Here is a 25,698-nt window from a genome sequence, read left to right as displayed (position 1 = left end):
TTGGTTTGAGTAGGTGTCAGAACAACAGCTGTAGTTTAAATAAGGTGGTGGTGGTACATACCAGTCATATAAGTCTGCTATGCTTAGTCTGCATGTTGACACTGTCATTTTTATTGTAAACATTTCCATACTGTATACTCAGAGGAAGAAATGTATTAATGAAAATGTGGCTTTGTGCTTCAAAAGCTGCAAATACCACAACAGTAGTTTGATTGCAGTTGCCTGAAAATGTTTCTACCGTATACAAATTTCATTCTACAATCAAAATCTAAACCTTAATACACAGTAAAATAGCATATATACAAAAGAGCAAGTCATTATGTAATTAACTGGTAAAACAAACATGAGCAGTTGTCAAATATATTATTTTCATGGTATGTTGATGGAAGAGGAACAATGGTGGATTTGGGCCCCGGCTTGTCCTTTTGAGTAAAAACTAGCCTCTGGAGATACTGTATACACACAGAAAACACACACGCCCGCACACATTCACAAGAACATACAGTTAAATCTGAAGACACTAACAGACATGCCAGAGGGAAAGATAAGAGTGTTCATTAAAATAGGTTTCAGTAAAAAAAAAATATATATATATAGAAAATTAACAACAAATTTAAAAATACATTTAAAAAAACATGTTGAAACTATTAATGTCCACGTTTTCCAATGCCTTGCGGCATAAATAATAGTCTGCATCCCAAGCCAGGCTTCTATAATGGGCACTCTCACTCCAAACGTTTTACTTCATGGCGAGGACACTCAGTAGATGGGAAAGGAATGTTTCTGTGGTCTTCACAGCCCAGGCATGATGTAGGCAATGTTGTCCAAGGTGTTGGACTGAAAGAGACATAAAAGGAGAGAAATGTTACAGGCTGGCCTTATGCAACACACATGCTGTCACACAAAGTGCTGTCACTACAGCCACATATTTTTACTCTATACAGCCCAAGTGGGACATTAAACCTTTTAGAACAACATTTCTGATAGATGGCAAGGTGTGAGTGATTTACCAAGACATTGCGGGGACACCCGTTGAGCTGGGGGATCTGTGCTGTGAGGCAGGTCAGGGGTCCCAGGGCACACAAGATGGAGTCCAGCAGTACAGAGAGACTGCCTGACACTGCCACCATCCCCTGAGGGAGATGAGAGCAGAGGCAGTTAGTCTAGTGGTCACACACAAATCTTTGTTCAGTCTTTACTCATATGAACGTGATAATGAGACATTTCTGTTGTAGGTGAAGAGAGTAAGGTTGGACACAACAGCTGGTCTCGTGTAGCTCAGCTGGTAGAGCATGGCGCTTGCAACGCCAGGGTTGTGAGTTCGATTCCCACGGGGGGCCAGTATGAAAATGTATGTCACTCTGGATAAGAGCGTCTGCTAAATGACTAAAAAAAACAGCTAAGTTAAAAGATACAGGGAATAGGTAGTTGGTGTGTGTACCTCTGTCTCCTGTAACCGGTGGCCGATGAGGGACAGGGACTCTCCCAATAGCTGCAGGTGGGCGGCCGCGTCAATTGGGTCGACGTCAGGGACCCGTGCTGGTGACAGGGACACACCCACAGACGCCCGGCTGGGGGACACCAGCCCTGCTCCCAGCCCCATGCCCTTCATAGAGCCTGAGACACACAAATACAACACACGCAGTGACCAACTGAACATGAGTGTCCAGTGGACTACTGAGAGAGATAAAGCAGCATAGAGAAGGGACAGGACTACTGATTGACTTGTAATCACTGTCAAAGCTGATAGAGCTGCAAGGCCAATGTGGCTGCAGATGGGCTCTAACCTTTGCTTTTGACTCCATCTGTGGAGCTCTTGCGTTTGACTGTAGTGGCCTCAGCTTTGTTCTGCTTGTGCTGCAGGTACTGAGCTTTCTGCTTCCAAACCTGTGTGTATATAGAAGCAATTTAGGCCATTGACCATGACTCATAGCATAGTGCAGGCACGCAATTCTTAAATTGATTTCAAATGTTTCTCAGAATTATCAATCAAATCTCTTCTTAAATTGATCATTTCAAGTGAAACTTACCAGTTTATCTTTTTCTGGGAGCTGTTTCCACACCTCTGCCAACTTTTTGCTCAGCTCCCCAAACACTGCAAAAACAGTAAAGTCTTTCTCTAGGTTTTGTATAACATATGTACCACAATTATGAATAGTTCCAATGTAATTATAAAAATGGAATAACTCTCCCCACCTAGTCCCGGCTGCTCTGCGTTAATGTTGACCCTGTACTCTTTACAGAACACCTGGTACGCTGTTGTGTTCTTCTTCTTGGGCTGAGAGAGAAAGGACAAGCAGGAGATGAGCAGACTACAGTGAGGGGAAAAGTATTTGATCCCCTACTGATTTTGTACGTTTGCCCACTGACAAAGACATGATCAGTTTATAATTTTAATGGTAGGTTTCTTTGAACAGTGAGAGACAGAATAACAACAACAAAATCCAGAAAAACGCATGTAAAAAATGTTATAAATTGATTTGCATTTTAAATGAGGGAAATAAGTATTTGATCCCTCTGCAAAACATTACTTAGTACTTGGTGGCAAAACCCTTGTTGGCAATCACAGAGATCAGACGTTTCTTGTAGTTGGCCACCAAGTTTGCACACATCTCAGGAGGGATTTTGTTCCACTCCTCTTTGCAGATCTTCTCCAAGCTGACGTTTGGCAACTCGAACCTTTAGCTCCCTCCACAGATTTTCTATGGGATTAAGGTCTGGAGACTGGCTAGGCCACTCCAGGACCTTAATGTGCTTCTTCTTGAGCCACTCCTTTGTTGCCTTGGCCATGTGTTTTGGGTCATTGTCATGCTGGAATACCCATCCACGACCCATTTTCAATGCCCTGGCTGAGGGAAGGAGGTTCTCCCCCAAGATTTGACGGTACATGGCCCCGTCCATCGTCCCTTTGATGCGGTGAAGTTGTCCTGTCCCCTTAGCAGAAAAACACCCCCAAAGCATAATGTTTCCACCTCCATGTTTGACGGTGGGGATGGTGTTCTTGGGGTCATAGGCAGCATTCCTCCTCCTCCAAACACGGCGAGTTGAGATGATGCCAAAGAGCTCGATTTTGGCCTCATCTGACCACAACACTTTCACCCAGTTCTCCTCTGAATCATTCAGATGTTCATTGGCAAACTTCAGACGGCCCTATATATGTGCTTTCTTGAGCAGGGGGACCTTGCGGGGCTGCAGGATTTCAGTCCTTCACAGCGTAGTGTCTTACCAATTGTTTTCTTGGTGACTATGGTCCTAGCTGCCTTGAGATCATTGACAATATCCTCCTGTGTAGTTCTGGGCTGATTCCTCACCGTTCTCATGATCATTGCAACTCCACGAGGTGAGATCTTGCATGGAGCCCCAGGCCGAGGGAGATTGACAGTTATTTTGTGTTTCTTCCATTTGCGAATAATCGCACCAACTGTTGTCACCTTCTCACCAAGCTGCTTGGCGTTGGTCTTGTAGCCCATTCCAACCTTGTGTAGGTCTACAATCTTGTCCCTGACATCCTTGGAGAGCTCTTTGGTCTTGGCCATGGTGGAGAGTTTGGAATCTGATTGATTGATTGCTTCTGCGGACAGGTGTCTTTTATACAGTTAACAAACTGAGATTAGGAGCACTCCCTTTAAGAGTGTGCTCCTAATCTCAGCTCGTTACCTGTATAAAAGACACCTGGGAGCCAGAAATCTTTCTGATTGAGAGGGGGTCAAATACTTATTTCCCTCATTAAAATGCAAATCAATTTATAACATTTTTGACATGCGTTTTTATGGATTTTTTTGTTGTTATTATGTCTCTCACTGTTCAAATAAACCTACCATTAAAATTATAGACTTATAATTTCTTTGTCAGTGGGCAAACGTACAAAATCAGCAGGGGATCAAATACTTTTTGTCGGAAGTTTATTTTTTAATTTCTTGTTAACAAACTATAGTTTTGGCAAGTTGTTTAGGACATCTACTTTGTGCATGACACAAGTCATTTTTCCAACAATTGTTTGCAGACAGATTATTTCACTTATAATTCACTGCATCACAATTCCAGTGGGTCAGAAGTTTACATACACTAAGTGGACTGTGCCTTTAAACAGCTTGGAAAATTCCAGAAAATTATGTCACGGCTTTAGAAACTTCTGATAGGCTAATTGACATCATTTGAGTCAATTGGAGGTGTACCTGTGGATGTATTTCAAAGCGTACCTTCAAACTCAGTGCCTCTTTGGTTGACATCATGGGAAAATCAAAAGAAATCAGCCAAGACCTCAGAAAAAGAATTGTAGACCTCCACAAGTCTGGTTCATCCTTGGGAGCAATTTCCAAACGCCTGAAGGTACCACATTCATCTGTACAAACAATAGTACGCAAGTATAAACACCATGGGACCACGCAGCCGTCATACCGCTCAGGAAGGAGACGCGTTCTGTCTCCTAGAGATGAATGTACTTAGGTGCGAAAAGTGCAAATCAATCCCAGAACAACAGCAAAGGACCTTGTGAAGATGCTGGAGGAAACAGGTACACAAGTATCTATATCCACAGTAAAACAAGTCCTATTTCGACATAACCTGAAAGGCCGCTCAGCAAGGAAGAAGCCACTACTCCAAAACCGCCATAAAAAGCCAGACTACGGTTTGCAACTGCACATGGGGACAAAGATCGTACTTTTTGGAGAAGTGTTCTCTGGTCTGATGAAACAAAAATAGAACTGTTTGGCCATAACGACTATCTTTTTGTTTGGAGGAAAAAGGGGGTTCTTGCAAGCCGAAGAACACCATCCCAACCGTGAAGCACGGGGGTGGCAGCATCATGCTGTGGGGGTGCTTTGCTGCAGGAGGGACTGGTGCGCTTCACAAAATAGATGGTATCATGAGGAAGGAAAATTATGTGGATATATTGAAGTAACATCTCAAGACATCATTCAGGAAGTTAAAGCTTGGTCGCAAATGGGTCTTCCAAATGGACAACGACCCCAAGCATACTTCCAAAGTTGTGGCAAAATGGCTTAAGGACAACAAAGTCAAGGTACTGGAGTGGCCATCACAAAGCCCTGACCTCAATCCTATAGAAAATGTGTGGGCAGAACTGAAAGAGTGTGTGCAAGCAAGGAGGCCTACAAACCCGACTCAGTTACACCAGCTCTGTCAGGAGGAATGGGCCAAAATTCACCCAACTTATTATTCACCCAACTTGTGGAAGGCTACCCGAAACGTTTGACCCAATTTAAACAATTTAAAGGCAATGCTACCAAATACTAATTGAGTGTATGTGAACTTCTGACCCACTGGGAATGTGATTAAATAAATAAAAGCTTAAATAAATCATTCTCTCTACTATTATTCTGACATTTCACATTCTTAAAATAAAGTGGTGATCCTAACTGACCTAAGACAGGGAATTCTTACTAGGATTAAATGGCAGGAATTGTGAAAAACTGAGTTTAAATGTATTTGGCTAAGGTGTATGTAAACTTCCCACTTCAACTGTGTGTATTATATATATATATACACTGCTCAAAAAAATAAAGGGAACACTTAAACAACACATCCTAGATCTGAATGAATGAAATAATCTTATTAAATACTTTTTTCTTTACATAGTTGAATGTGCTGACAACAAAAGCACACAAAAATTATCAATGGAAATCAAATTTATCAACCCATGGAGGTCTGGATTTGGAGTCACTCTCAAAATTAAAGTGGAAAACCACACTACAGGCTGATCCAACTTTGATGTAATGTCCTTAAAACAAGTCAAAATGAGGCTCAGTAGTGTGTGTGGCCTCCACGTGCCTGTATGACCTCCCTACAACGCCTGGGCATGCTCCTGATGAGGTGACGGATGGTCTCCTGAGGGATCTCTTCCCAGACCTGGACTAAAGCATCCGCCAACTCCTGGACAGTCTGTGGTGCAACGTGGTGTTGGTGGATGGAGCAAGACATGATGTCCCAGATGTGCTCAATTGGATTCAGGTCTGGGGAACGGGCGGGCCAGTCCATAGCATCAATGCCTTCCTCTTGCAGGAACTGCTGACACACTCCAGCCACATGAGGTCTAGCATTGTCTTGCATTAGGAGGAACCCAGGGCCAACCGCACCAGCATATGGTCTCACAAGGGGTCTGAGGATCTCATCTCGGTACCTAATGGCAGTCAGGCTACCTCTGGCGAGCACATGGAGGACTGTGCAGCCCCCCAAAGAAATGCCACCCCACACCATGACTGACCCACCGCCAAACCAGTCATGCTGGAGGATGTTGCAGGCAGCAGAACGTTCTCCACGGCGTCTCCAGACTCTGTCACGTCTGTCACATGTGCTCAGTGTGAACCTGCTTTCATCTGTGAAGAGCACAGGGCACCAGTGGCGAATTTGCCAATCTTGGTGTTCTCTGGCAAATGCCAAACGTCCTGCACGGTGTTGGGCTGTAAGCACAACCCCCACCTGTGGACGTCGGGCCCTCATACCACCCTCATGGAGTCTGTTTCTGACCGTTTGAGCAGACACATGCACATTTGTGGCCTGCTGGAGGTCATTTTGCAGGGCTCTGGCAGTGCTCCTCGTGCTCCTCGTTGCACAAAGGCGGAGGTAGCGGTCCTACTGCTGGGTTGTTGCCCTCCTACGGCCTCCTCCACGTCTCCTGATGTACTGGCCTGTCTCCTGGTAGCGCCTCCATGCTCTGGACACTACGCTGACAGACACAGCAAACCTTCTTGCCACAGCTCGCATTGATGTGCCATCCTGGATGAGCTGCACTACCTGAGCCACTTGTGTGGGTTGTAGACTCCGTCTCATGCTACCACTAGAGTGAAAGCACCACCAGCATTCAAAAGTGACCAAAACATCAGACAGGAAGCATAGGAACTGAGAAGTGGTCTGTGGTCACCACCTGCAGAATGACTTCATTATTGGGGGTGTCTTGCTAATTGCCTATAATTTCCACCTGTTGTCTATTCCATTTGCACAACAGCATGTGACATTTATTGTCAATCAGTGTTGCTTCCTAAGTGGACAGTTTGATTTCACAGAAGTGTGATTGACTTGGAGTTACATTGTGTTGTTTAAGTGTTCCCTTTATTTTTTTGAGCAGTGTATATATATATATATAAATATATAAATAAAAGCATTTTGCTACACCCGCAATAACATCTGCTAAATATGTGTATGTGACCAATAACATTTGATTTGATATATACACTGTACAAAATGCAGGAAACACTGTCTACAAGCCTAAACTACCAATCTGTTTTGGTTCTTACCTTCTCTTTCTCCTGCTTTTCCTTTTCCCTCTCCTCCTTCTTTTTCTTCTTCTCCATCATTGCTACTTCATTACTTTGATGATGGTGAGTAAGGATGGGAGTAGGGATGGGGGCCCCTGTGGCATACATTCCACCAGCTGCAGTGTGATTGGCTGAGCCATGGGTATGGGTGTGGCTTCTCGATGGGTCTCCTGGAGAAAGCATCCAAGGAGCATGTATTAGAATGCATAATGAAAGTAACTGTTCAAGAAACCAATGTTAAACATCTTTCTGCAATAGGACTAAGGCAGACTAGAGGCAGCGTTCCAAAAGTTTCTCATCACCTCCTGATCCTTTGCTGTGCTTCTTCTCTCTCCCGCCTTTGTCTTTCTCCCTGTCCTTCTCTTTCTCCTTTTTCTTCTTGCTTTTCTTGCTCTTCTTCTTTTTTTTTGACAGATGCTTGTACGAGTCGTCTATCACCAGCTCTCCTGCCTCCAGTTCGCCCCCTGAGGAGGAGCTGTCTCCCCCCATACCCCCGCCGTAGTGCCCTGACACACAAGAGAGAGAGGACATAGGGTTCATGCAGGAATCAATACAAATACAGGATAAGTGGTTAAGTACACATGCAAATTTGTGTTTCTAATCATGTCTCATAGTGATAAATCTATGCCTAATGTTGCCAAAGGCACTCTTACCCTCCACCTCCACTTCTTTACCCACAACAGGCAGTGGATCTCGGCTCTGCTGCATCTTCTTGGGGACTTTAGAGAGCTGCTTCCGGTCTCTGTCCTTCTCCTTTTTTATCCCTCCTTTTGAGGATGAGGAGGAGTGGGGAGGGAAGGGGAAGCCCTCTCCTTCGGCCTTCTCCTTAGGCGAGAGCATGAGCTTCATCCTCAGCCCATCCGGCTCGCGTAGGTTCAGGAGATCTCCTTTAGGGGAACTGGTACCGCCATGGAACAGAGACGACGACTTGGAGGAGGAGGAGTGCTTTTTGGAAGAGGAGGATGAGGACATAGGGCGGGAATGAGAGGAGTGGCAGCCTTTGCTTCCTCCGGTGCTCCCATCACGTTTGCGGTCTTTGGAGGAGTGGGAGGAAGAGAAGGAAGGGTAGGAGGGCTTCTTGTGCAGGTGTGGGCTCGGGTCTGAGCCGGTGGCCATAGGGGAGGTGATGGCCTGTAGGAGCCCCATGGCTGTGTCTGTGGGATGGGAGGAAGACGAGGAGGACAGGGAAGGGGAGTGGTCCGACGACTTTCGCTTCTTCTTGTGGGGAGGTGCGCCTGAGCCTTGCTGGTCTGGTAAAGAACATAATGAAGGGAGAGTGAGAACAGTAATGAATCTGTTCAGCGTAAAATTCACACAAATAATTCAATATTTTTTATTGACAGAGCAGAATTCCTTCCTCCCTTACCTCTATAATAGTAGTCTTCACTGTGCTTTTTCTTCTTCTTGTGGGAGTCCCCTCCCAATAAGAAAAGTTCAGAGTCCTAAACAGAAAAATACAGGATTTTACTAAATTTACAACCAACAGAAACTACATGGCACTACATTTTGAAGCCAGTGTTCTGGTGTTACCTTGGGCCGTTTCTTGGAGGACTTGCGGACCTGCGCAGCAATCTCCTCCTCCTCTCTGAGCAAGTCCTTGTATGATCTCCTCTTCTCTCTCTGACTGCGACCAGCCACAAGGCCCACTTCCCCTTCCATCCCTACCTCTGAGAAAGAGATAGTTGTAATGCACAATGGGAACTTCAGGCATTGCATGACAATTGGAATGATGATGATGACTTTTAATAACTAAATTATTGACAAATTTCTTCAAAAGAACATAAGAGGCACAAGAGGAAAGAACTGGCACAAATTACCAACTACTCCTTTCTTCTTGATCTCCTCAAAAGCCATGATCTCTCTTTTCTTCTCAACCCGCTTGCTCGTCTCTCTGTGTCAGGGTGTCACTAACATTAGGAAGATATTAGAACACAGTCATAAGGATATGGAGGAAACATCAGCCACTGACTCAGCCAATATAACAAGGACATGTGACTGAGAGCAGTTTCACTGCAAAATACAGGATATTTACATTTCACTGTGAATGAAAGGATGTCATAAATAAGAGACTGAGACAACAATAAAGAAGTATTTGTACACCAAATTGATCAAACTGAGTAAGCCCCGTCAAAAAGCAAGAACTGCCTTGTTACAACCCGCCACCACATATGGGTGATGAGATGGGACATTCAATTGCTGTAATTGCCGTCTCTCCTTAAAGTTTGGATAACGGTCTACACTGATAAATGGCATGCTTGAGCCTATAGTAATAATAGATACATTACAAAACTGAAGTGTGTTTAGGTAATTGAAGGATAAATTCCCGCCTACTTTCGAAAAAATACACAAACACACCCCCTTTCATTAGCTGAGAGTCCCTAACTCCCAACATTTGAAACCCCTTCTAACTCGTATTGCTGATTATGTGCTGGGTTATCCGGAAGGTACTGCAATAGCAGTCCGTGGCTTCTGGTGCAGCTAGGCCTATGTCGGTCTAAATCGAGAAAGAAAGTCATTTCCAAGCATTTGGTTCATAAATTATTTTTTAGCATACTGAGGTGAGAACATGTGCATTTTACTGTCGCAAAGAGAGAAGAAATGTACAATTATATGTAATTTTACTACCTCTCCGGATTCACCAATTTACGCGGTTCCAGTCGCCATCTTTGATACCAGTCAACAACGACGCATGTCGGCAGGGGGAGGGACTTGACTGGGATGTAGCGAATCAGAACAATTAAATTGTGTACGTTATTGTAGTGCACAATGCCAATAGGCCCTTTTCACGTGACGTCAGACAACTTCCGTTCTGCCGCGATGCAGGTTATGTTTACATCCGGTGTCGCTTAGGAACGCTTAGCTAGTAGCACATCATTATGGAGTTCACCCAGTCCCTTTCACATCTGCCACCAATACGACTTAACGACGTAGAACGACTTGCTGACAAGTGGTCCCTTACTTCAAGATCGAAGCTTGATAAAGGCTACAAGTTCTTCGTTGAAGGTTACCTGTTTGATTATGAAGGTACGTGTTTATCTTTATTTAGCTTAAATTAGCCCTATGCTAGCGAAGGTTATGAGCTGACGAGTTTCTGTTTTGCAGCCTCTTTTTAATATTACTGCTGTTTGTATCGACCGTAAGATAAGAGTCAGTAATGTATTAATGGCTAATGCTGCGCCCTTTCTCCCAATCACTGTATTGAAACAGTCTCAAGTGTAGTTAACGGTGAGGTGACAGTGAGAGGGCGATGTTACAGGTCCATGAAGAAAAATGAGGAGGCTCATCGGCTTCAGGTTTCTCAGATAAACAGTTCTCTAACATTATGATAAGATAGGTTAAGATAGATAAGTTTTCTTTTTGTTGTGTTTTGCTGCGGTTGCAGATTTAATAAGAATGATTCCACAATGTTCCACTGTGGATCAGTTTGTTTCTCAGTCTGAGCTCTGATTTTGTATCATTAAACTTAATACACAACGAAATTCTAACAAACCGATGTGGGTTGTTGACGGCAATAAAGACTGGGAAAGATTCTGTGATAACTCAAAATGTTCAAATTTTCGATAAGTGTTGGCACTACTTGTCAAAGGTTTCAGAACAGCCAATTTTTCTTAATTAAAAAAAGAAATTGGGTTTTGAAAATTGTGTACAGTAGTTTATAATGAAACGCAGAAAAAATGTTTTGTAAGTACAGCACTAATTGTTATGTCTCTATGAACAGGTTACACTAGACTCTGCAGAGGTTCCTGTGGTACTCAATCACATGTCATGTTCCTGCTCTGCTGGGGAAAGCACTATGTAATCACATAGTAGCACTTCTTTTTCAAAGTGCTCACTATGTTACCATGGGCTTTAAGACAGTGCCATTGCCTCTGTCATGCACCAGCGCACTGCAGACCTGGCACCGGCCTAGGACACAGGTCAGACATTATTTGTTACACTGATGCAGAACTTTGCAGTTTGTATTGACTTTTGACAATGTATTGTTCATCATTATTATATCACAGGGAATTGTACCAGAGGCCACCAATGATATGGCGGTGTGTAAACCAGCGGCTAAGAAAAAAACAAGTGTCAGAGCTGGTGTGAAGTGCACACTGTACCGAGCCTATGATGGTGAGTCTGAATGAGCCCCCCGCCTGTACTAGAGCACAAAGACTTTAGTGCATTTCTAAAATAATACAAACATAAAAGTGATTATTATTTGTTACTTTTTATATAGACTTTCAGTGGATATTTTTTATTTGTATTAGAAGCATGTACGAGACTGGATGAGTGTGGTTGTCTTTTTAGTGAAAAAGATAAGGTGGCATTTAATGAAATCTAAACTTGACATATCTCACTTTTCATGCCAGGGCCTATTCCGGATCCTCACGTCATGGCCAGTGCTGAGAAACTGAAAGACATCCGTCCACAACCAGGGATTTGCAAATTGCTGCACGGGCTTGAGGGCCTTAATTTGGTGGACTCTAAATTTGGCCCTGTGCCATTTGGGTCTGTGCTTTCTTACCAGTGCCCTCTAGAATTAAGTAGAGATATTATTAAACACCCTGGTGCCAGTGAGTTTCCTCAGTTGCCTATTGAAGGTTACAACTTTAAATTTCCCATTGATTTTGAGCCCAACTACATACAACAATGTCATTTGGACAGCCTGATTGTGTCAGAGGAGATGTCTGCTGCTATTGAAGCAGAAACAAGAATGCAGTCAGAATGCCAGCTGTGGAGCCAGGTACGCAAACCCCGACTGACAGCCAGCAGATTCCGTGAAATATGCCATGTTCGTGGGGAGTTGTCTGCCAAGGCTTTGGCAACCCGCATTCTGAGAGGAACTCCTCAGACAGCTGCTATGAGAAGAGGGTTGGATCTGGAACCTGAGATACTGAGGCAATATTCTGATTTTTGTGATGTCTCTCTTGAAACAATGCGGGGTCATCATCCACCCTGATTCACCTCACCTTGCAGCCAGCCCGGATGCTAAAGTCTTCTGCCCAACAGAAGCACCACCATTTGGTCTTGCTGAGGTTAAGAGTTGCGATGTTGAAAATGTTACCCAAGTTAAACACCTGATCACAGTTAAAGGCCAGGCCTGCCTTAAGAAGAGCCACAAATACTACTATCAGGTTCAAGGCCAACTCGCCTTAAAGCGGACTTCAGTGGTGTGACTTCATTACAGATACCCGCACTGACTTCACAGTTGAGAGAATCTTTAGGGATGAGGAGATTATCCACTCAATGCGACAGAAGCTTGATCATTTCTATTATAACATCTACATGGATGTCTTCTTAAGTTATAAAACATAAGGCAGAATTTTATGTGTAAATAGTGTTAAGGTAAATGTGGAAGGTGAACCTTTGACATTTTTTTCTTTAACTGCAAATTAACTTGTCATATACTGTATATCTCCTATGTACTGAAACACACATTTTGAAAAGGATTGTGATGTAAATGTCGACATGTTTTTCTTTAACTGCAAATGAACTTAATTGTGTTATATACTGTATATCTATGTATTGAAATACAAATTTTGAAAAGGATTACGATGTTGTAAATGCTCTTACCAAAATCAAAAAGGATTGGAAGCAGTTGCTTGCAAACATATATTTAATAGTTCCATCAGTGCCATGACACATAAGCACATAACATGGTTAATAGTTGGATATTTTTACAATATATCACATTAGGTTCATTAATAGCTATGAAAAAGTTATTACCCTTAACAAAAACATACAGTATAACATTAGATCAATTAAATTACCAACAAAGTTAATTCATATTTACATTTTTTTGTACATACAATACAGTAATATAAAAGTACTTCTATTTACAGCCCATCTAGCTTACTCAGGAAATATACAACTTCCAGTTGACAAAAACATCAGACTGGTTTGTCTCCTTTAATGTCAAGAGGTCCCTGATAGTTCGACATGAGGCAGCAGATGGCCCACAGCTGATTCACTGAACCCACTGTGGAAAGAGGAACAAGCCCATCCCAGATATGGTACTCCTTCACCCTCCGTATGGCCCTCTCGACTAAAATCCTCAGCCGGGCGATGGCCTGGGTCTTAAGAGTGTCCTCCCCTGCTGAGCTGAGGAGATTTTACGGGAAGATACGGGAATTTCTGTTGTTGTTTGAACAAAATGGTACACTGCAATAGCATCTTCTCGAAGATTGTGCCATGCTTCGGTGTTGGATGGGATACTGTTGCGATACAGACACCGGGAGAAAAGAAACAGCTAAATTAACATTCAGCTTTGACCAGGAATCAATATTTATCTAGCTATCATGCACAACAGTATTTGAATAGGTGAGTTACTATACATTCATGAATAAACTAACTGCCTAACAAAGGGTTAGATAGCTAGCTAAGTAAACTTGTTACATTACAGCCAGGCAGCAATGTAACGCTACCTTTTAGCGTTATCGGTATCTGGTACTAAGTTGTTGTTAGCTAACGTTAGCCCACTTTTTAAGTAACTAAGGCAGTGAACAATTATGAATTAACAATAACGTTAGCAAGTTACAAACCATTGCATATACGTAAACATTATTACTCTTAACTTTACTAATTTAACTTAAACGTACCTCAGAAGAGAAGTCTCAGGTTACGGGCGAACGGAAGTGAAGTTAACCTGCTACGCGGAAAGGCGGAAGTTAGATGACGTCATCGTGAAAAGGGCCTATTGCGGGAAATATACATTGCTTCTATTAATTTGAAGATATTGTAATGTAACCAATATGTAACAATTATTTTCCATTTACTAATTCTATGAATGAGATAATGACAACTGCATTAACTGACAATGCATATTGATGTTACACCAAGTCTACAAAGACACCCTCTTTTTCTTATAAACATATTTTATTCATCCATTAACTCAGATTGTTACAACAATGACCATGATTCATTTTTTACAGTAAACATTAATGTACAACACATGCAAGGCAACATTTAAAAAAGGCAGTGACACAAATATGATGTTGAGAGGGAGACCAACACAACAGTCAAAGGTAATGAGTTCATAAATATATTTTTTATGTACTTTATCACAGTAGTATGCCCATTACCCCCGTGGTAAACAGGAGAATGTATCCACAAAGACAGCCCCCTCTACCTATCCCCCAAATTCTGCTTCTGTAGACTGAGTGACGTGAAGCTGGCCAGCAAGTCAGTTACCTCATCAACCTGAAACAGAAGAGAAGCCATAATTGTCACCTGTGAAGGCTCATTCATGCTTGTACCAAGTAATAAGAATGATATCAGTTGGTTGTGTTACCATTTGGTTCAATGCCAAAAAACAGGTGTGTGTGTGTGAGAGAGAGCGAGTTAAACACAAATGTGTCTTACCTGTTCTTTGGTGCGTGTGTGCTGCAGCTGTGATGAGATATGGTCCAGTCTCTCTCTGGCCTCACTCTGTCCCATCACATTCATGTACTCCCTCAGCATCTGAATGATCTACAGAGCCATGGAGAGAGAGAATTTCAGACTGCACCAAATAAACGTTGGTATACTAATGTTTACATAGTGCTGTTGTTATAACCCCTTATTACCTGTGTGACCTCCCCTCTTAGAGTTTCTATACTCCTCGAGTCTCCTTCCTGCAGGATGTTGAGTTTGGAGTGTGCCAGGTGCAGGGGGGTCCTTCCTGCTCGGTCTAGGGCATCCACACGTGCTCCTGAACAGAAACACAACATTAACAAGTTACCCTCAGCTGGTGTACAGTATGTATGTCCATGTGTGTTCATACATACAGTATGGCTTCTCACCTCCTCTCAGCAATGTGGTGATTACAGGCACATGGTTGGTACAGGCCGCTGCAGAGACAGGTGCAGAAGTGGAAAGATTGTGGAATATATACATTTTTCAGTCATGGAAAAGTAAAATCAAAATACATTTTTCATCTTTTACTTTTCTGCCATCGGGACCTAAAGTAGCAATGTTGTACACCACTGAACTAAATGCTATACTTTCTGTGCCATGTATTGTTCTTACCCAGATGGAGAGGGGTGTTCCCAAGGCCATCCCGCTGGTTAGGGTCAGCACCGTAGCTCAGAAGAAGTTGCACTGCAGAGCCAGAAGGAAGGGGACGAGTTAATAATTTGTTCACAGTAATGCTGATGTGATTATTATCAGTTCATAACAATGTCATTACTCTGTTGAGTAATGAATCATGAGTCCCTTGCACTTCTCACTTTGACTTACCGATGCTCTCGTTGCCGTTACAGGAGGAGAAGTGGAGGGCTGTTCTTCCTTTGTCATCTGCTGCACAAGGGTCTATATCTTCTTGAAGAAGCCTGCGCACTGGATAAAAAAAGAGACAGAAACTTTAAACACCTGAAAGGGATGCCATATATTACTTAGTCTTGTTGAGACTTACAATAGAGATGTTCCAATAGTTCTCTTCAGTGCCTACCTGTATCAATGTCGTTGCCATTGGCAGCCTCTCGAAACCTCTTCACCACTAGAGAGAATGAACAAACATGCCAAAGTTCAGGTAAACAACAGGTATAATGCTAAGCTCGCGTTGAGTGTGGAAATGCCTATCACCGTCTGATGTATTAGGCTAGTATAATGCATACTGATGATACTGTTATCAAAGTTCAGGAGCCATAGCCTTGCATGACATCCCAGTCCCACCGCAACATTCAGACAGCTTTACACTATTTACACCTCATGATTGGGTTTGGAATTCACAGTCAACTCTTCCATCAACACAAAAACATTTTCCAATTTTGAGTGTGTGGAATTTCTGTACCATAAATATATTTTCTAATGGGCCCCACATTTCGCCGGGCTCTCCCTTGTCGCCTCGCTCTACACCCTGTCACCTTCCCGGGTTTGCTGCTCGCGCCACCCGCCCCTAATCCAACTCGACTGGGTTCCCATAGCAAGTGGAGGTACCGAAGTTCTTGCTCAGCGGTCTGTCCTGTACGACTCAATCTCACCGTGCCCTCCCCGAATCCAGTTATCCCAAATCCCTCAGCAGCACCTCCATCCATCCTCTCATCATTTCTCTTTAGTTCACCCTCTTTCTCCTCCGTTTCTCTTGATCCAGTCTCCACCGTGTGTTCACCCTCGGAGCTTGAACGTTCATCGTCAGAAGCTGTTGCAACAATTGGACTCCACCCGTCCATGTTCACCGACTCATATGGAAGATTTATTTAGCCGTTCTCTCTTCAAATTGATCCTCGTTCGCAAGCCAGTACTAGGAGCTACGAAAATAGTAATTTATGTTGATGAACTGACTTAGAACTTTGAATACGTCGTTTATTTCCTCCGTTGCCATCGCTGGCACTAGGACATCAATACAGAAACTATTCTACACACATTTACCATTGTGGCTCATATGTTCATGCCTTGAATTCAATATGAGCGCCTGTCACAAGAGCCAAAATGTCTCCTGTTTCATATTTTCAATTCTCACGGAGAACAAGCAGTAAAAGGCGCTCCTATTGTACAGAGGAAAGTTGAGAAGGACTATGACCAATCAGAGTCAACGTTGTTTTTTTCCACTCGAAAAACAAAGCACCCCACTCCCGTGCAAAAGCCAATGAGCAATCGGGACAGGCGGGATGTGTGCTTGCAGTATTGAATATCGCGTTAGTTCTATGTGAGATTTTACGCTCAAGAAATCTTGAAAACAGATACGATTTAGAGTGAAGAAATTCAAGAAATATTCTTTGCCCATACGCTGTATACTACAAAAACATGTAAACATCAGAGCATTATGTTCTCTCTCTTTAATGTCTTACATCTGTTGCAACAGAAAATAAAGTAAGCAGATAAATAGTAGTAGGCCTACACAAACAGTATAAAAAATAAATAATGCATAATGCATAGATCACCATGTAATGAAAACCCACCATCACCCATACTGTTTGTACACATTCAAATCTAAAGTTACATCATATAAAACATGCCACAATTTAGTGTAATATATAAATATGCTTTAAGGACTAAAATGGGATAAGCGGTCAACTCTGAGGAGTCAGGATAGTTGTTCAACCAAAATATTTGGTATATACAGTACCAGTCAAAAGTTTGGCCACACCTACTCATTCAAGGGTTTTTCTTTATTTTTACTATTTTCTACATTGTAGAATAATAGTGAAGACATCAAAACGATGAAATAACACATATGGAATCATGTAGTAACCAAAAAAGTGTTAAACAAATCAAAATATATTTTATATGTGAGATTCTTCAAAGTAGCCACCCTTTGCCTTGATGACAGCTTTGCACACTCTTGGCATTTTCTCAACCAGCTTCATGAGGTAGTCACCTGGAATGCATTTCAATTAACAGGTGTGCCTTGTTAAAAGTTAATTTGTGGAATTTCTTTCCTTCTTAATGCGTTTGAGCCAATCAGTTGTGTTGTGACAAGGTAGGGGTGGTATACAGAAGATAGCCCTATTTGGTAAAAGACCAAGTACATATTATGTCAAGAACAGCTCAAATAAGCAAAGAGTCCATCATTAGTTTAAGACATGAAGGTCAGTCAATACGGAACACTTCAAGAACTTTGAAAAGTTACTTCAAGTGCAGTCGCAAAAACCATCAAGCGCTATGATGAAACTGGCTCTCATGAGGACCGCCACAGAAAAGGAAGACCCAGAGTTACCTCTGCTGCAGAGGATACGTTCATTAGAGTTAACTGCACCTCAGATTGCAGCCCAAATAAATGCTTCACAGAGTTCAAGTAACAGACACATGTCAACATCAACTGTTCAGAGGAGACTACGTGAATCAGGCCTTCATGGTCGAATTGCTGCAAAGAAACCACTACTAAAGGACACCAATAATAAGAAGAAACTTGCTTGGGCCAACAAACACAAGCAATGGACATTAGACCGGTGGAAATCTGTCCTTTGGTCTAATGAGTCCAAATGTGAGATTTTTGGTTCCAACCACCGTGTCTTTTTGGGACGCAGAGTAGGTGAACGGATGATCTCCGCATGTGTGGTTCCCACCCTGAAGCATGGAAGAGGTGTGATGGTGTGGGGGTGCTTTGCTGGTGACACTGTCAGTGATTTATTTAGAATTCAAGGCACACATAACCAGCATGGCTACCACAGCATTCTGCAGCGATATGCCATCCCATCTGGTTTGCGCTTAGTGGGACTATCATGTTTTTCAACAGGACAATGACCCCAAACACACTTCCAGGCTGTGTAAGGGCTATTTGACCAAGAAGGAGAGTGATGGAGTGCTGCATCAGATGACCTGGCCTCCACAATCACCCGACCTCAACCCAATTGAGATGGTTTGGGATGAGTTGGACCGCAGAGTGAAGGTAAAGCAGCCAACAAGTTCTCAGCATATGTGGGAACTCCTTCAAGACTGTTGGAAAAGCATTCCTCATTAAGCTGGTTGAGAGAATGCCAAGTGTGCAAAGCTGTCATCAAGGCAAAGGGTGGCTACTTTGAAGAATATAAAATAACATATTCTGATTTGTTTAACACTTTTGGTTACTACATGATTCCATATGTGTTATTTCATAGTTTTGATGTCTTCACTATTATTCTACAATGTAGAAAATAGTAAAAATAAAGAAAAACCCTTGAATGAGTAGGTGTGTCCAAACTTTTGAGTGTACAAAACATTCAGAACACCTGCTCTTTCCATGACAGACTGACTAGGTGAATCCAGGTGAAAGCTATGATTCCTTATTGGTGTCACTTGTTAAACCCACTTTAAAATCAGTGTAGATGAAGAGTCAGATTAAATAAGGATTTTTAAGCCTTGAGACAATTGAGACATGGTCATGGATTGTGTGTGTGCCATTCAGAGGGTGAATGGGAAAGATAAAATATTTAAGTGCCTTTGAGCGGGGTATGTAGTAGGTGCCAGGCGCACCAGTTTGTGTTAAGAACTGCAACACTGCTGGGTTTTCCACACTCAACAGTTTCCTGTGTGTATCATGAACAGTCCACCACCCAAAGGACATCCAGCCAACTTGACACAACTGTTGTAAGCATTGGAGTCAACATGGGCCAGCATCCCTGTGGAATGCTTTCGAGACCTTGTAGAGTCCATGCCCTGACAAATTGAGGCTGTTCTGATGGCAAAAGGGGGAGGGGGGGTGCAACTGAATATTAGGAAGGTGTTCTTAATGTTTTGTACACTCAGTGTATATACTGTATATATTAATGGGATATTATAATGAGAGGTAGAGAATGTCTTGGGACATCAAAACTGTCATTTGCTTAGTTTGGGGATCCTTGGGTAAACAATCAGAAGTCGAGGTTCATTGCAGAGGACACTGAGGCTCCAGCTCGGGTAAGGTAATCAGGGAACGATGGGTCTGTGTCTAGGGATGCAGAGTCCTGTTCTGTAGGCATTAGCCCAGCTTCATGGGCATGCTGCCTTAGCTGACTATTACTAACAACCCCATGCTTCCTCAGGTATCCCTGACGACAAAACAGGGGTGGCTTTCGATTGGTAAGGGAAAAGCGGAAACATGACTCTGTGGGGAAAAGAAACAAGGTCAATTTTACACATTGTAAAACAGTAATCATCAAGTAATAAAATGTCTCAACTGAGTGGGCAGAACCACAATAAAACAGTAATAACACAGATCATGTATGAAAGTATGTTTCAAGCGAACAAACAAATCGTGTGTGATACAAATAGATGAGTAGGAGGTACTGTATATGGAAATATAAAGGACATATCCTAAGGGCATGTTGTAATGAGGGATCAGGTGAGGACATGCTCTACCTGCATAGAAGGCCCTGAGGTCAGTGTGGAGACAATGTTCCAGGAAGCGCCGCAGTGGCTGGCTGTGGGAGATGGGCCCATCCCACTCAGTCAAGAAGTCCTCGATCATGTGATGCACTGCTTTGGGTCGTGGCAGTGGCCAGCCAACGGGACGGTGTCTCATGTCCCTCTCTGTTTAGGGTGGCAGACAAATGTAAGAATAACATGTATTATATTTTTACATACATATGTAGGTTTGAGTGCTGACGTCATACCACAAAGATGCCTTGTGCTACACACAGACATACTCTTCATTTGAATGTCATTACTTCAACACAACCATAAAGCCAAACTGTTTTGTCCTCTTCATAAGGTTTATAACATTCTCACACTCACCCGTAGGAAGTGTGTCGTAGTAGTATAGAACAGGGTGGAGGAAGTTGGACCTCCAGGCACGGGTCCACTCTGACTCTGCTCTGCCAGGGCCCAGTGAGTCTGTGCGGTTCATCCCGTACTGCAGGACCAGAACCAGCAGACCATGCTTGGAGAGCTGGTGGCCAGACAGAGATGAGAACTGGGGCAGGGCCTGGAGGGGAAACTCCTCCAGATACTCACAGTGAGAGCTGACGGGAAAGGAAAGGAGTAGATGATTCAAGTTAAACTGGTTCGCAAATTGACAAATTTAGGCTGCGTATACATAGGCATCACAATTCTGACCTTTTTTACACTAATTGGTCTTTTTACCAATCACATCAGATCTTTTCACATCAGATCTTTTTCAGAGCTGCTCGGATTGGTCAAAATACAGATGAGTGAAAAACATATCAGAATTGGGCTGCCTGTGTAAACGCAGCCTTAATTAACATAAATCGGGATATCTATAGGCAATCAATCAATGTGAGATTCATTGGTAGAGATAGGCAAATTACAATGAAGGACAATAATCATGAAGACAAATGTGCACAGTGGTTCAGCACTACTTACCCTCTTAGTAAAATGATGTCTCCAAGTACCCCAAACATTTGGTACAGTCCGGAGGCCTCATTGACCCTCCTCAACAGCCAGGACTGCAGCTGACTGATTGACAGTTTGGTTGCTGGCCACGAGTTGCTATGGTAACGCAGCTCAAGGACTCTATGTACAGCACGCACTAGGGTGGAACACAAAGTTAGAACCATAAATAGTCAAATAACAAACATTTTGTCTATATAAACATTATATTATAGACAAAATTGCCCCTTTACAGACAGTTACTAACTATACAGAAGTCAGATTTACTCGTCTGCGTTGTAATACCAGCAGTTTGAATGGTTACCTGTGTATCGGAAGCCATGAACGAACCCCCCTGCAGAAGAGCGATAGTCTCTTGAGTGGGCAGCCGTCCCCAGAACAAAAAGGCCTGGGGTTCCCCGCCCCTCGTACCAGGCTGTCACCCCTGGCAACCGCCCCCTGGCACCCTCACTGCTTGGTGGGCGGGCAGAGCTGGAGAGATTAACGGTATCATTAGGACAGACTGACATTATCTGACTGAAACATGGCTTTTCCAATGAAAATTATAAAATAGAAGAGCCACCACTTCCATAGAAAACAATTACTTTAACAGAACTCTTTCCGCACTATGTAAAGACATGCCACTGTAAAATTATAATTGACATACCCATCAAAGATGCTGAAGTTGAACCGGAACCCCAAGCAGCGGATCACACGATCATATGGCTGGCGGAGAGAGAAGTTGTCATTGTGGTACACAGGCAGGTTTGTCGCTGTGACCTTTGAACTGTTCTTCCCATCCGGACTGTCCAGTAGCTCAGCTAGAGTAAGGAACAACTGGCCACGCTTTTCCTTCCCACTGGATCTACACTTCTTCTTTCTGCCTGAGCGCTTCTTTTTATCCTCTCCATTTCTGACGATAGCAATGTCCTCAAGGCCTCCCTCCACCAGCCCATCAAGGGACTTTAGCTGGTACGTGTCTAGCAGCTCATTGTTCACAGCTCTGTGGAAGAGAGAAAATAGATCACTTTGATATGTAAAGATTATGCTAAGAGGATAGCAACATACTCCGATCTAAAACACTGCTGCAGGAGTACTAAAATCAGTGAAACAAAAGAAATAACAATTGGTAGGAGAGGACAATATGGGAGTCAAAACCTAAATCATGCCTCTCAGTACCTGAGGTCTCCGACATAATGTGTCTGCCAGGCTAGGCGGACCGGGCTCGGGCTATAGAGATGGATCCGGCTGGCCCTACCCAGGATGCTCTGAGCTGTTTCAAATGCTGAGTTCCCCTTGCCCAGGATCAGCACGGCCTGGTCCTTATATTCCTCTGGGTCCACAGGGATGGACTCATAGCCCTCCACCAGGTCTGAGCCCTCAAACTGGACCTTCTGAGGATCCCACAGTCCTGTGGACACCAGGAGGACTCTGTGGGTAAGAGAGAAAGAGAGAGATAATCATCTCTTGAATGGTATTCATAGCGGATAATTTTTCCATATTTCCATCCTTTTACATTAGATACAGTGCATTCGGAAAGTATTCAGACCCCTTGACTTTTTCCACATTTTGTTACGTTACATCCTTATTCTAAAATTGATTCAATAAATAAAAATCCTCATCAATATACACACACACAATACCCCATAGTGACAAAGCGAAGACAGGTTTTCAGAATTTGTTTGCAAATGTATGAACATTTTTTAAAACAGAAATACCTTATTTATATAAGTATTCAGACGCTTTGCTTTGAGACTCGAAATTGAGCTCAGGTGCATCCTGTTTCCATTGATCATCCTTGAGATGTTTCTACAACTTTATTGGAGTCCACCTGTGGTAAATTAAATTGATTGGACATGATTTGGAAAGGCACACGCCTGTCTATATAAGGTCCCACAGTTGACAGTGCATGTCAGAGCAAAAACCAAGCCATGAGGTTGAAGGAATTGTCCGTAGAGCTCCAAGACAGGATTGTGTCGAGGCACAGATCTGGGGAAGGGTACCAAAAAATGTCTGCAGCAAAGGTCCCCAAGAACACTGTGGTCTCCATCATTCTTAAATGGAAGAAGTTTGGAACCCCCAAGACTCTTCCTAGAGCTGGCCGCCCGGCCAAACTGATCAATCGGGAGAGAAGGGCCTTGGTCAGGGAGGTGACCAAGAACCCGATGGTCAGTCTGACAGAGCTCTAGAGTTCCTCTGTGGAGACGGGAAACCTTCCAGAAGGACAACCATCTCTACAGCACTCCACCAGTCAGGCCTTTATGGTAGAGTGGCCAGACGGAAGCCACTCCTCAGTAACAGGCACATGACAGCCCGCTTGGAGTTTGCCATAAGGCACCGAAAGACACTCAGACCATAAGAAACAAGATTCTCTGGTCTGATGAAACCAAGATTTAACTCTTTGGCTTGAATGCTAAGCGTCATGTCTGGAGGAAACCTGGCACCATCCCTAAGGTGAAGCATGGTGGTGGCAGCATCATGCTGTGGGGATGTTATTCAGCTGCAGGGACTGGGAGACTAGTCAGGATCGAGGGAAAGATGAACAGAGCAAAGTACAGAGAGATCCTTGATGAAAACCTGCTCTAGAGCGCTCAGGACCTCAGACTGGGGCGAAGGTTCACCTTCCAACAGGACAATGACCCTAAGCACACAGCCAAGACAACGCAGGATTTGCTTCGGGACAAGTCTCTGAATGTCCTTGAGTGGCCCAGCAAGAGCCCGGACTTGAACCTGATCTAACATCTCTGGAGAGACCTGAAAATAGCTGTGCAGCGACGCTCCCCATCCAACCTGACAGAGCTTGAGAGGATCTGCATAGAAGAATGGGAGAAACTCCCCAAATACAGGTGTGCCAAGCTTGTAGCGTCATACCCAAGAAGACTTGAGGCTGTAATCGCTGCCAAAGGTGCTTCAACAAAGTACTGAGTAAAGGGTCTGAATACTTATGTAAATGTGATATTTCCGTTTTTTTTAAACCAGTTTTTGCTTTGTCATTATGGGTATTGTGTGTAGATTGTTGAGGAGAAAAACAATTTAATCCACTTTAGAATAAGGCTGTAACATAACAAAATGTGGAAAAAGTCAAGGTGTCTGAATACTTTCCGAATGCACTGTATTAGTATGGATATAACACAGTACCTGCATGTATAGTCCAGTCCACCCTGGTCAGTCAGTATGTATCCCCTGCCTCTAGGTGATTCAGACTCTGAGGCCCTGATCTTCCCGATGTCCACCCCATACTGGACCTTCAGCCCCAGCTCCTTCACATACATGGAGAGGTAGCGGGGGAATGAGTCTGCGTCGGGGTAGAGCTCCCGGCTGACTCGCTGAAGCAGCAGGTCAGGCCTGTCACTCAGGAGGGAGTTCCAATCGTGGCGAAGGTTGAACTCGCGGTTCCGCCTCCCTGTGTAGATCTTGTTGATGCTGATGAGTTTCCTGTGTCGAGGGTATCTTTAAATGGAGAGAAAAAATATCCATGAGATACAACACGTTCATGTACATGGTGTAGGTCAGGACATATTTCTATGAGCAGGGCAATAGAGAGAGTTGCATCATTGTTGCACTGTCACAAAATACTTTGCTGAGTTGGAAAATGTATTCAGCAAGTGCAACACCCGATATAGCCGACACCCATTACTACAGTGGCACTCACATATTGAAGAAGCTCCCTGGCCCCGAGTTCCTCTCCAAGATGATGTAATCTCTCTGACTCTTGGAGAGAAAGTGACCCATCTGAAGGCCCGCGGGCCCGGCTCCAAGCACACAGTAGTCATGGTGACGGGTGCTGTTGTGACTGTTGTAGTCATCAGGAAAACATTGGACCAGGGTGACCAGGAGGGCAAGGAGAAGAAGGATAGGGGAATCCATGACCTATGAATGAGTAAAAGGCAATGAAGGCATTTATTGGTGGGAGAGTGGGTTTAGTGAAGGTCATTGCAATACCCTGGTGACAATAATCAATGGCACATTTAAGCTTTGGAAGCTGCAGCCTGAAAATATCCACTGACAGCAGCAACCATATTATTACAAAAGTCATGCAACTCCTTTCAGTGGCTTTACCAACATAAGAAGGTCATTTGAAATTAAATATCAGATAGCATTGTTCAAGTGAGTGGAAGAACAGAGAAAGTACGACAATAGTGGGCCTTCATGGGGTGTATCCCCGTGCTCGCCTTGAAACTCTAGCCCGACATCATAACTCGAAATGAGGGGATGCAGCTGCACTAGACCGCTGTTTGAGAAGCACTCCACGAGCCCAAAAGACACAACAGATCAATTAAAGTAGGATGTCTTACCTTTCACTGCAATGGTTCCCTCTCATCTAAACCCATATCAATTAGCATTTGGTCTGTAAATAAAACTCTCCAACAACCTACATTCTGGGATTTCATAACGGAGCCCCTATACCTTGATACGACGCTCAAGCATGCCAAAGTATTCTGACCAATAAGAGCTTGTGTGTAAAATAGAGGGCGTGATAAAAAAAATTAAAGTGACGGACAAGAACTGCAGCGGTGTAAAGTACCTAAGTAAAAATACTTGAAATTACTACTTAAGTAGTTTTTTGGGTTATCTGTACTTTACTTTACTATTTATATTTTTGACTACTTTTACTTTTACTTCACTACATTCCTAAAGAAAATAATGTACTTTTTACTCCATACATTTTCCCTGACACCCAAAAGTACACGTTACATTTTGAATGCTTAGCAGGACAGGAAAATATTCTAATTCATACACT

At 43.3% G+C, this 25,698-nt stretch overlaps 3 protein-coding genes across 4 annotated transcripts; all 3 read right to left on the bottom strand.

Annotated features, from left to right (window-relative positions):
- Positions 1-83: 83 nt before the first annotated feature.
- Positions 84-9,976, bottom strand: LOC121568971 (HMG box-containing protein 4). The gene is made up of 13 exons (XM_041879513.2): positions 9,897-9,976; positions 9,089-9,178; positions 8,802-8,938; positions 8,638-8,713; positions 7,925-8,521; positions 7,574-7,777; positions 7,251-7,441; positions 2,197-2,278; positions 2,031-2,095; positions 1,788-1,887; positions 1,442-1,617; positions 1,011-1,133; positions 84-837 (listed from the first exon to the last, which is right to left on the bottom strand). Exons 2-13 carry the CDS (start codon positions 9,123-9,125, stop codon positions 793-795), a joined length of 1,833 nt encoding a protein of 610 aa, XP_041735447.2. The 5' UTR covers positions 9,126-9,178; positions 9,897-9,976; the 3' UTR covers positions 84-792.
- A 4,163-nt stretch (positions 9,977-14,139) lies between these two features.
- On the bottom strand, positions 14,140-16,729 carry LOC121570389 (ankyrin repeat domain-containing protein 54-like). 2 transcript variants are annotated; one of them, XM_041881845.2, is made up of 8 exons: positions 16,024-16,729; positions 15,682-15,729; positions 15,471-15,569; positions 15,261-15,332; positions 15,035-15,082; positions 14,819-14,943; positions 14,616-14,723; positions 14,140-14,453 (listed from the first exon to the last, which is right to left on the bottom strand). In XM_041881845.2, exons 1-8 carry the CDS (start codon positions 16,400-16,402, stop codon positions 14,379-14,381), a joined length of 954 nt encoding a protein of 317 aa, XP_041737779.2. In that variant the 5' UTR covers positions 16,403-16,729; the 3' UTR covers positions 14,140-14,378. The 2 variants fall into 2 exon arrangements, with proteins under 2 accessions (XP_041737779.2, XP_045068332.1); XM_045212397.1 differs by having other exon boundaries at positions 16,294-16,726.
- Positions 16,730-19,344: 2,615 nt separating this feature from the next.
- LOC123480993 (FAD-dependent oxidoreductase domain-containing protein 2-like) lies at positions 19,345-25,386 on the bottom strand. The gene is made up of 10 exons (XM_045212396.1): positions 25,253-25,386; positions 24,610-24,827; positions 24,096-24,407; positions 22,137-22,388; positions 21,625-21,960; positions 21,283-21,449; positions 20,952-21,117; positions 20,364-20,590; positions 19,989-20,159; positions 19,345-19,734 (listed from the first exon to the last, which is right to left on the bottom strand). The coding sequence occupies exons 2-10, from the start codon at positions 24,822-24,824 to the stop codon at positions 19,502-19,504; spliced, it is 2,079 nt and encodes a 692-aa protein (XP_045068331.1). The 5' UTR covers positions 24,825-24,827; positions 25,253-25,386; the 3' UTR covers positions 19,345-19,501.
- Between the last annotated feature and the right edge of the window lie 312 nt (positions 25,387-25,698).

The sequence above is a fragment of the Coregonus clupeaformis genome, unplaced genomic scaffold, assembly GCF_020615455.1.
Source record: "Coregonus clupeaformis isolate EN_2021a unplaced genomic scaffold, ASM2061545v1 scaf0010, whole genome shotgun sequence".
Taxonomy (NCBI): domain Eukaryota; kingdom Metazoa; phylum Chordata; class Actinopteri; order Salmoniformes; family Salmonidae; genus Coregonus; species Coregonus clupeaformis.
The sequence above is the reverse complement of the archived record's forward strand: the minus strand, read 5'-3'. Positions and strand labels throughout refer to the sequence as shown.

Coding starts and splice junctions, on each gene's coding strand:
- LOC121568971 (XM_041879513.2), bottom strand. CDS start 9,125: ATGGCTTTTGAGGAGATCAAGAAGAAAGGAGTAGTTG. Junction 2,279..7,250: donor AAAAGCAGGAGAAAGAGAAG/GTAAGAACCAAA, acceptor TTTCTCTCTCAG/CCCAAGAAGAAGAACACAAC. Junction 1,134..1,441: donor ACCGGTTACAGGAGACAGAG/GTACACACACCA, acceptor CATCTCCCTCAG/GGGATGGTGGCAGTGTCAGG.
- LOC121570389 (XM_041881845.2), bottom strand. CDS start 16,402: ATGGACGGGTGGAGTCCAATTGTTGCAACAGCTTCTGACGATGAACGT. Junction 15,083..15,260: donor GAACACCCCTCTCCATCTGG/GTAAGAACAATA, acceptor CTGTCTCTGCAG/CGGCCTGTACCAACCATGTG. Junction 14,454..14,615: donor ACACACGCACCAAAGAACAG/GTAAGACACATT, acceptor CTTCTGTTTCAG/GTTGATGAGGTAACTGACTT.
- LOC123480993 (XM_045212396.1), bottom strand. CDS start 24,824: ATGGATTCCCCTATCCTTCTTCTCCTTGCCCTCCTGGTCACCCTGGTC. Junction 24,408..24,609: donor CCAGGGAGCTTCTTCAATAT/GTGAGTGCCACT, acceptor CTCCATTTAAAG/ATACCCTCGACACAGGAAAC. Junction 21,961..22,136: donor CATTATGTCGGAGACCTCAG/GTACTGAGAGGC, acceptor TCTCTTCCACAG/AGCTGTGAACAATGAGCTGC.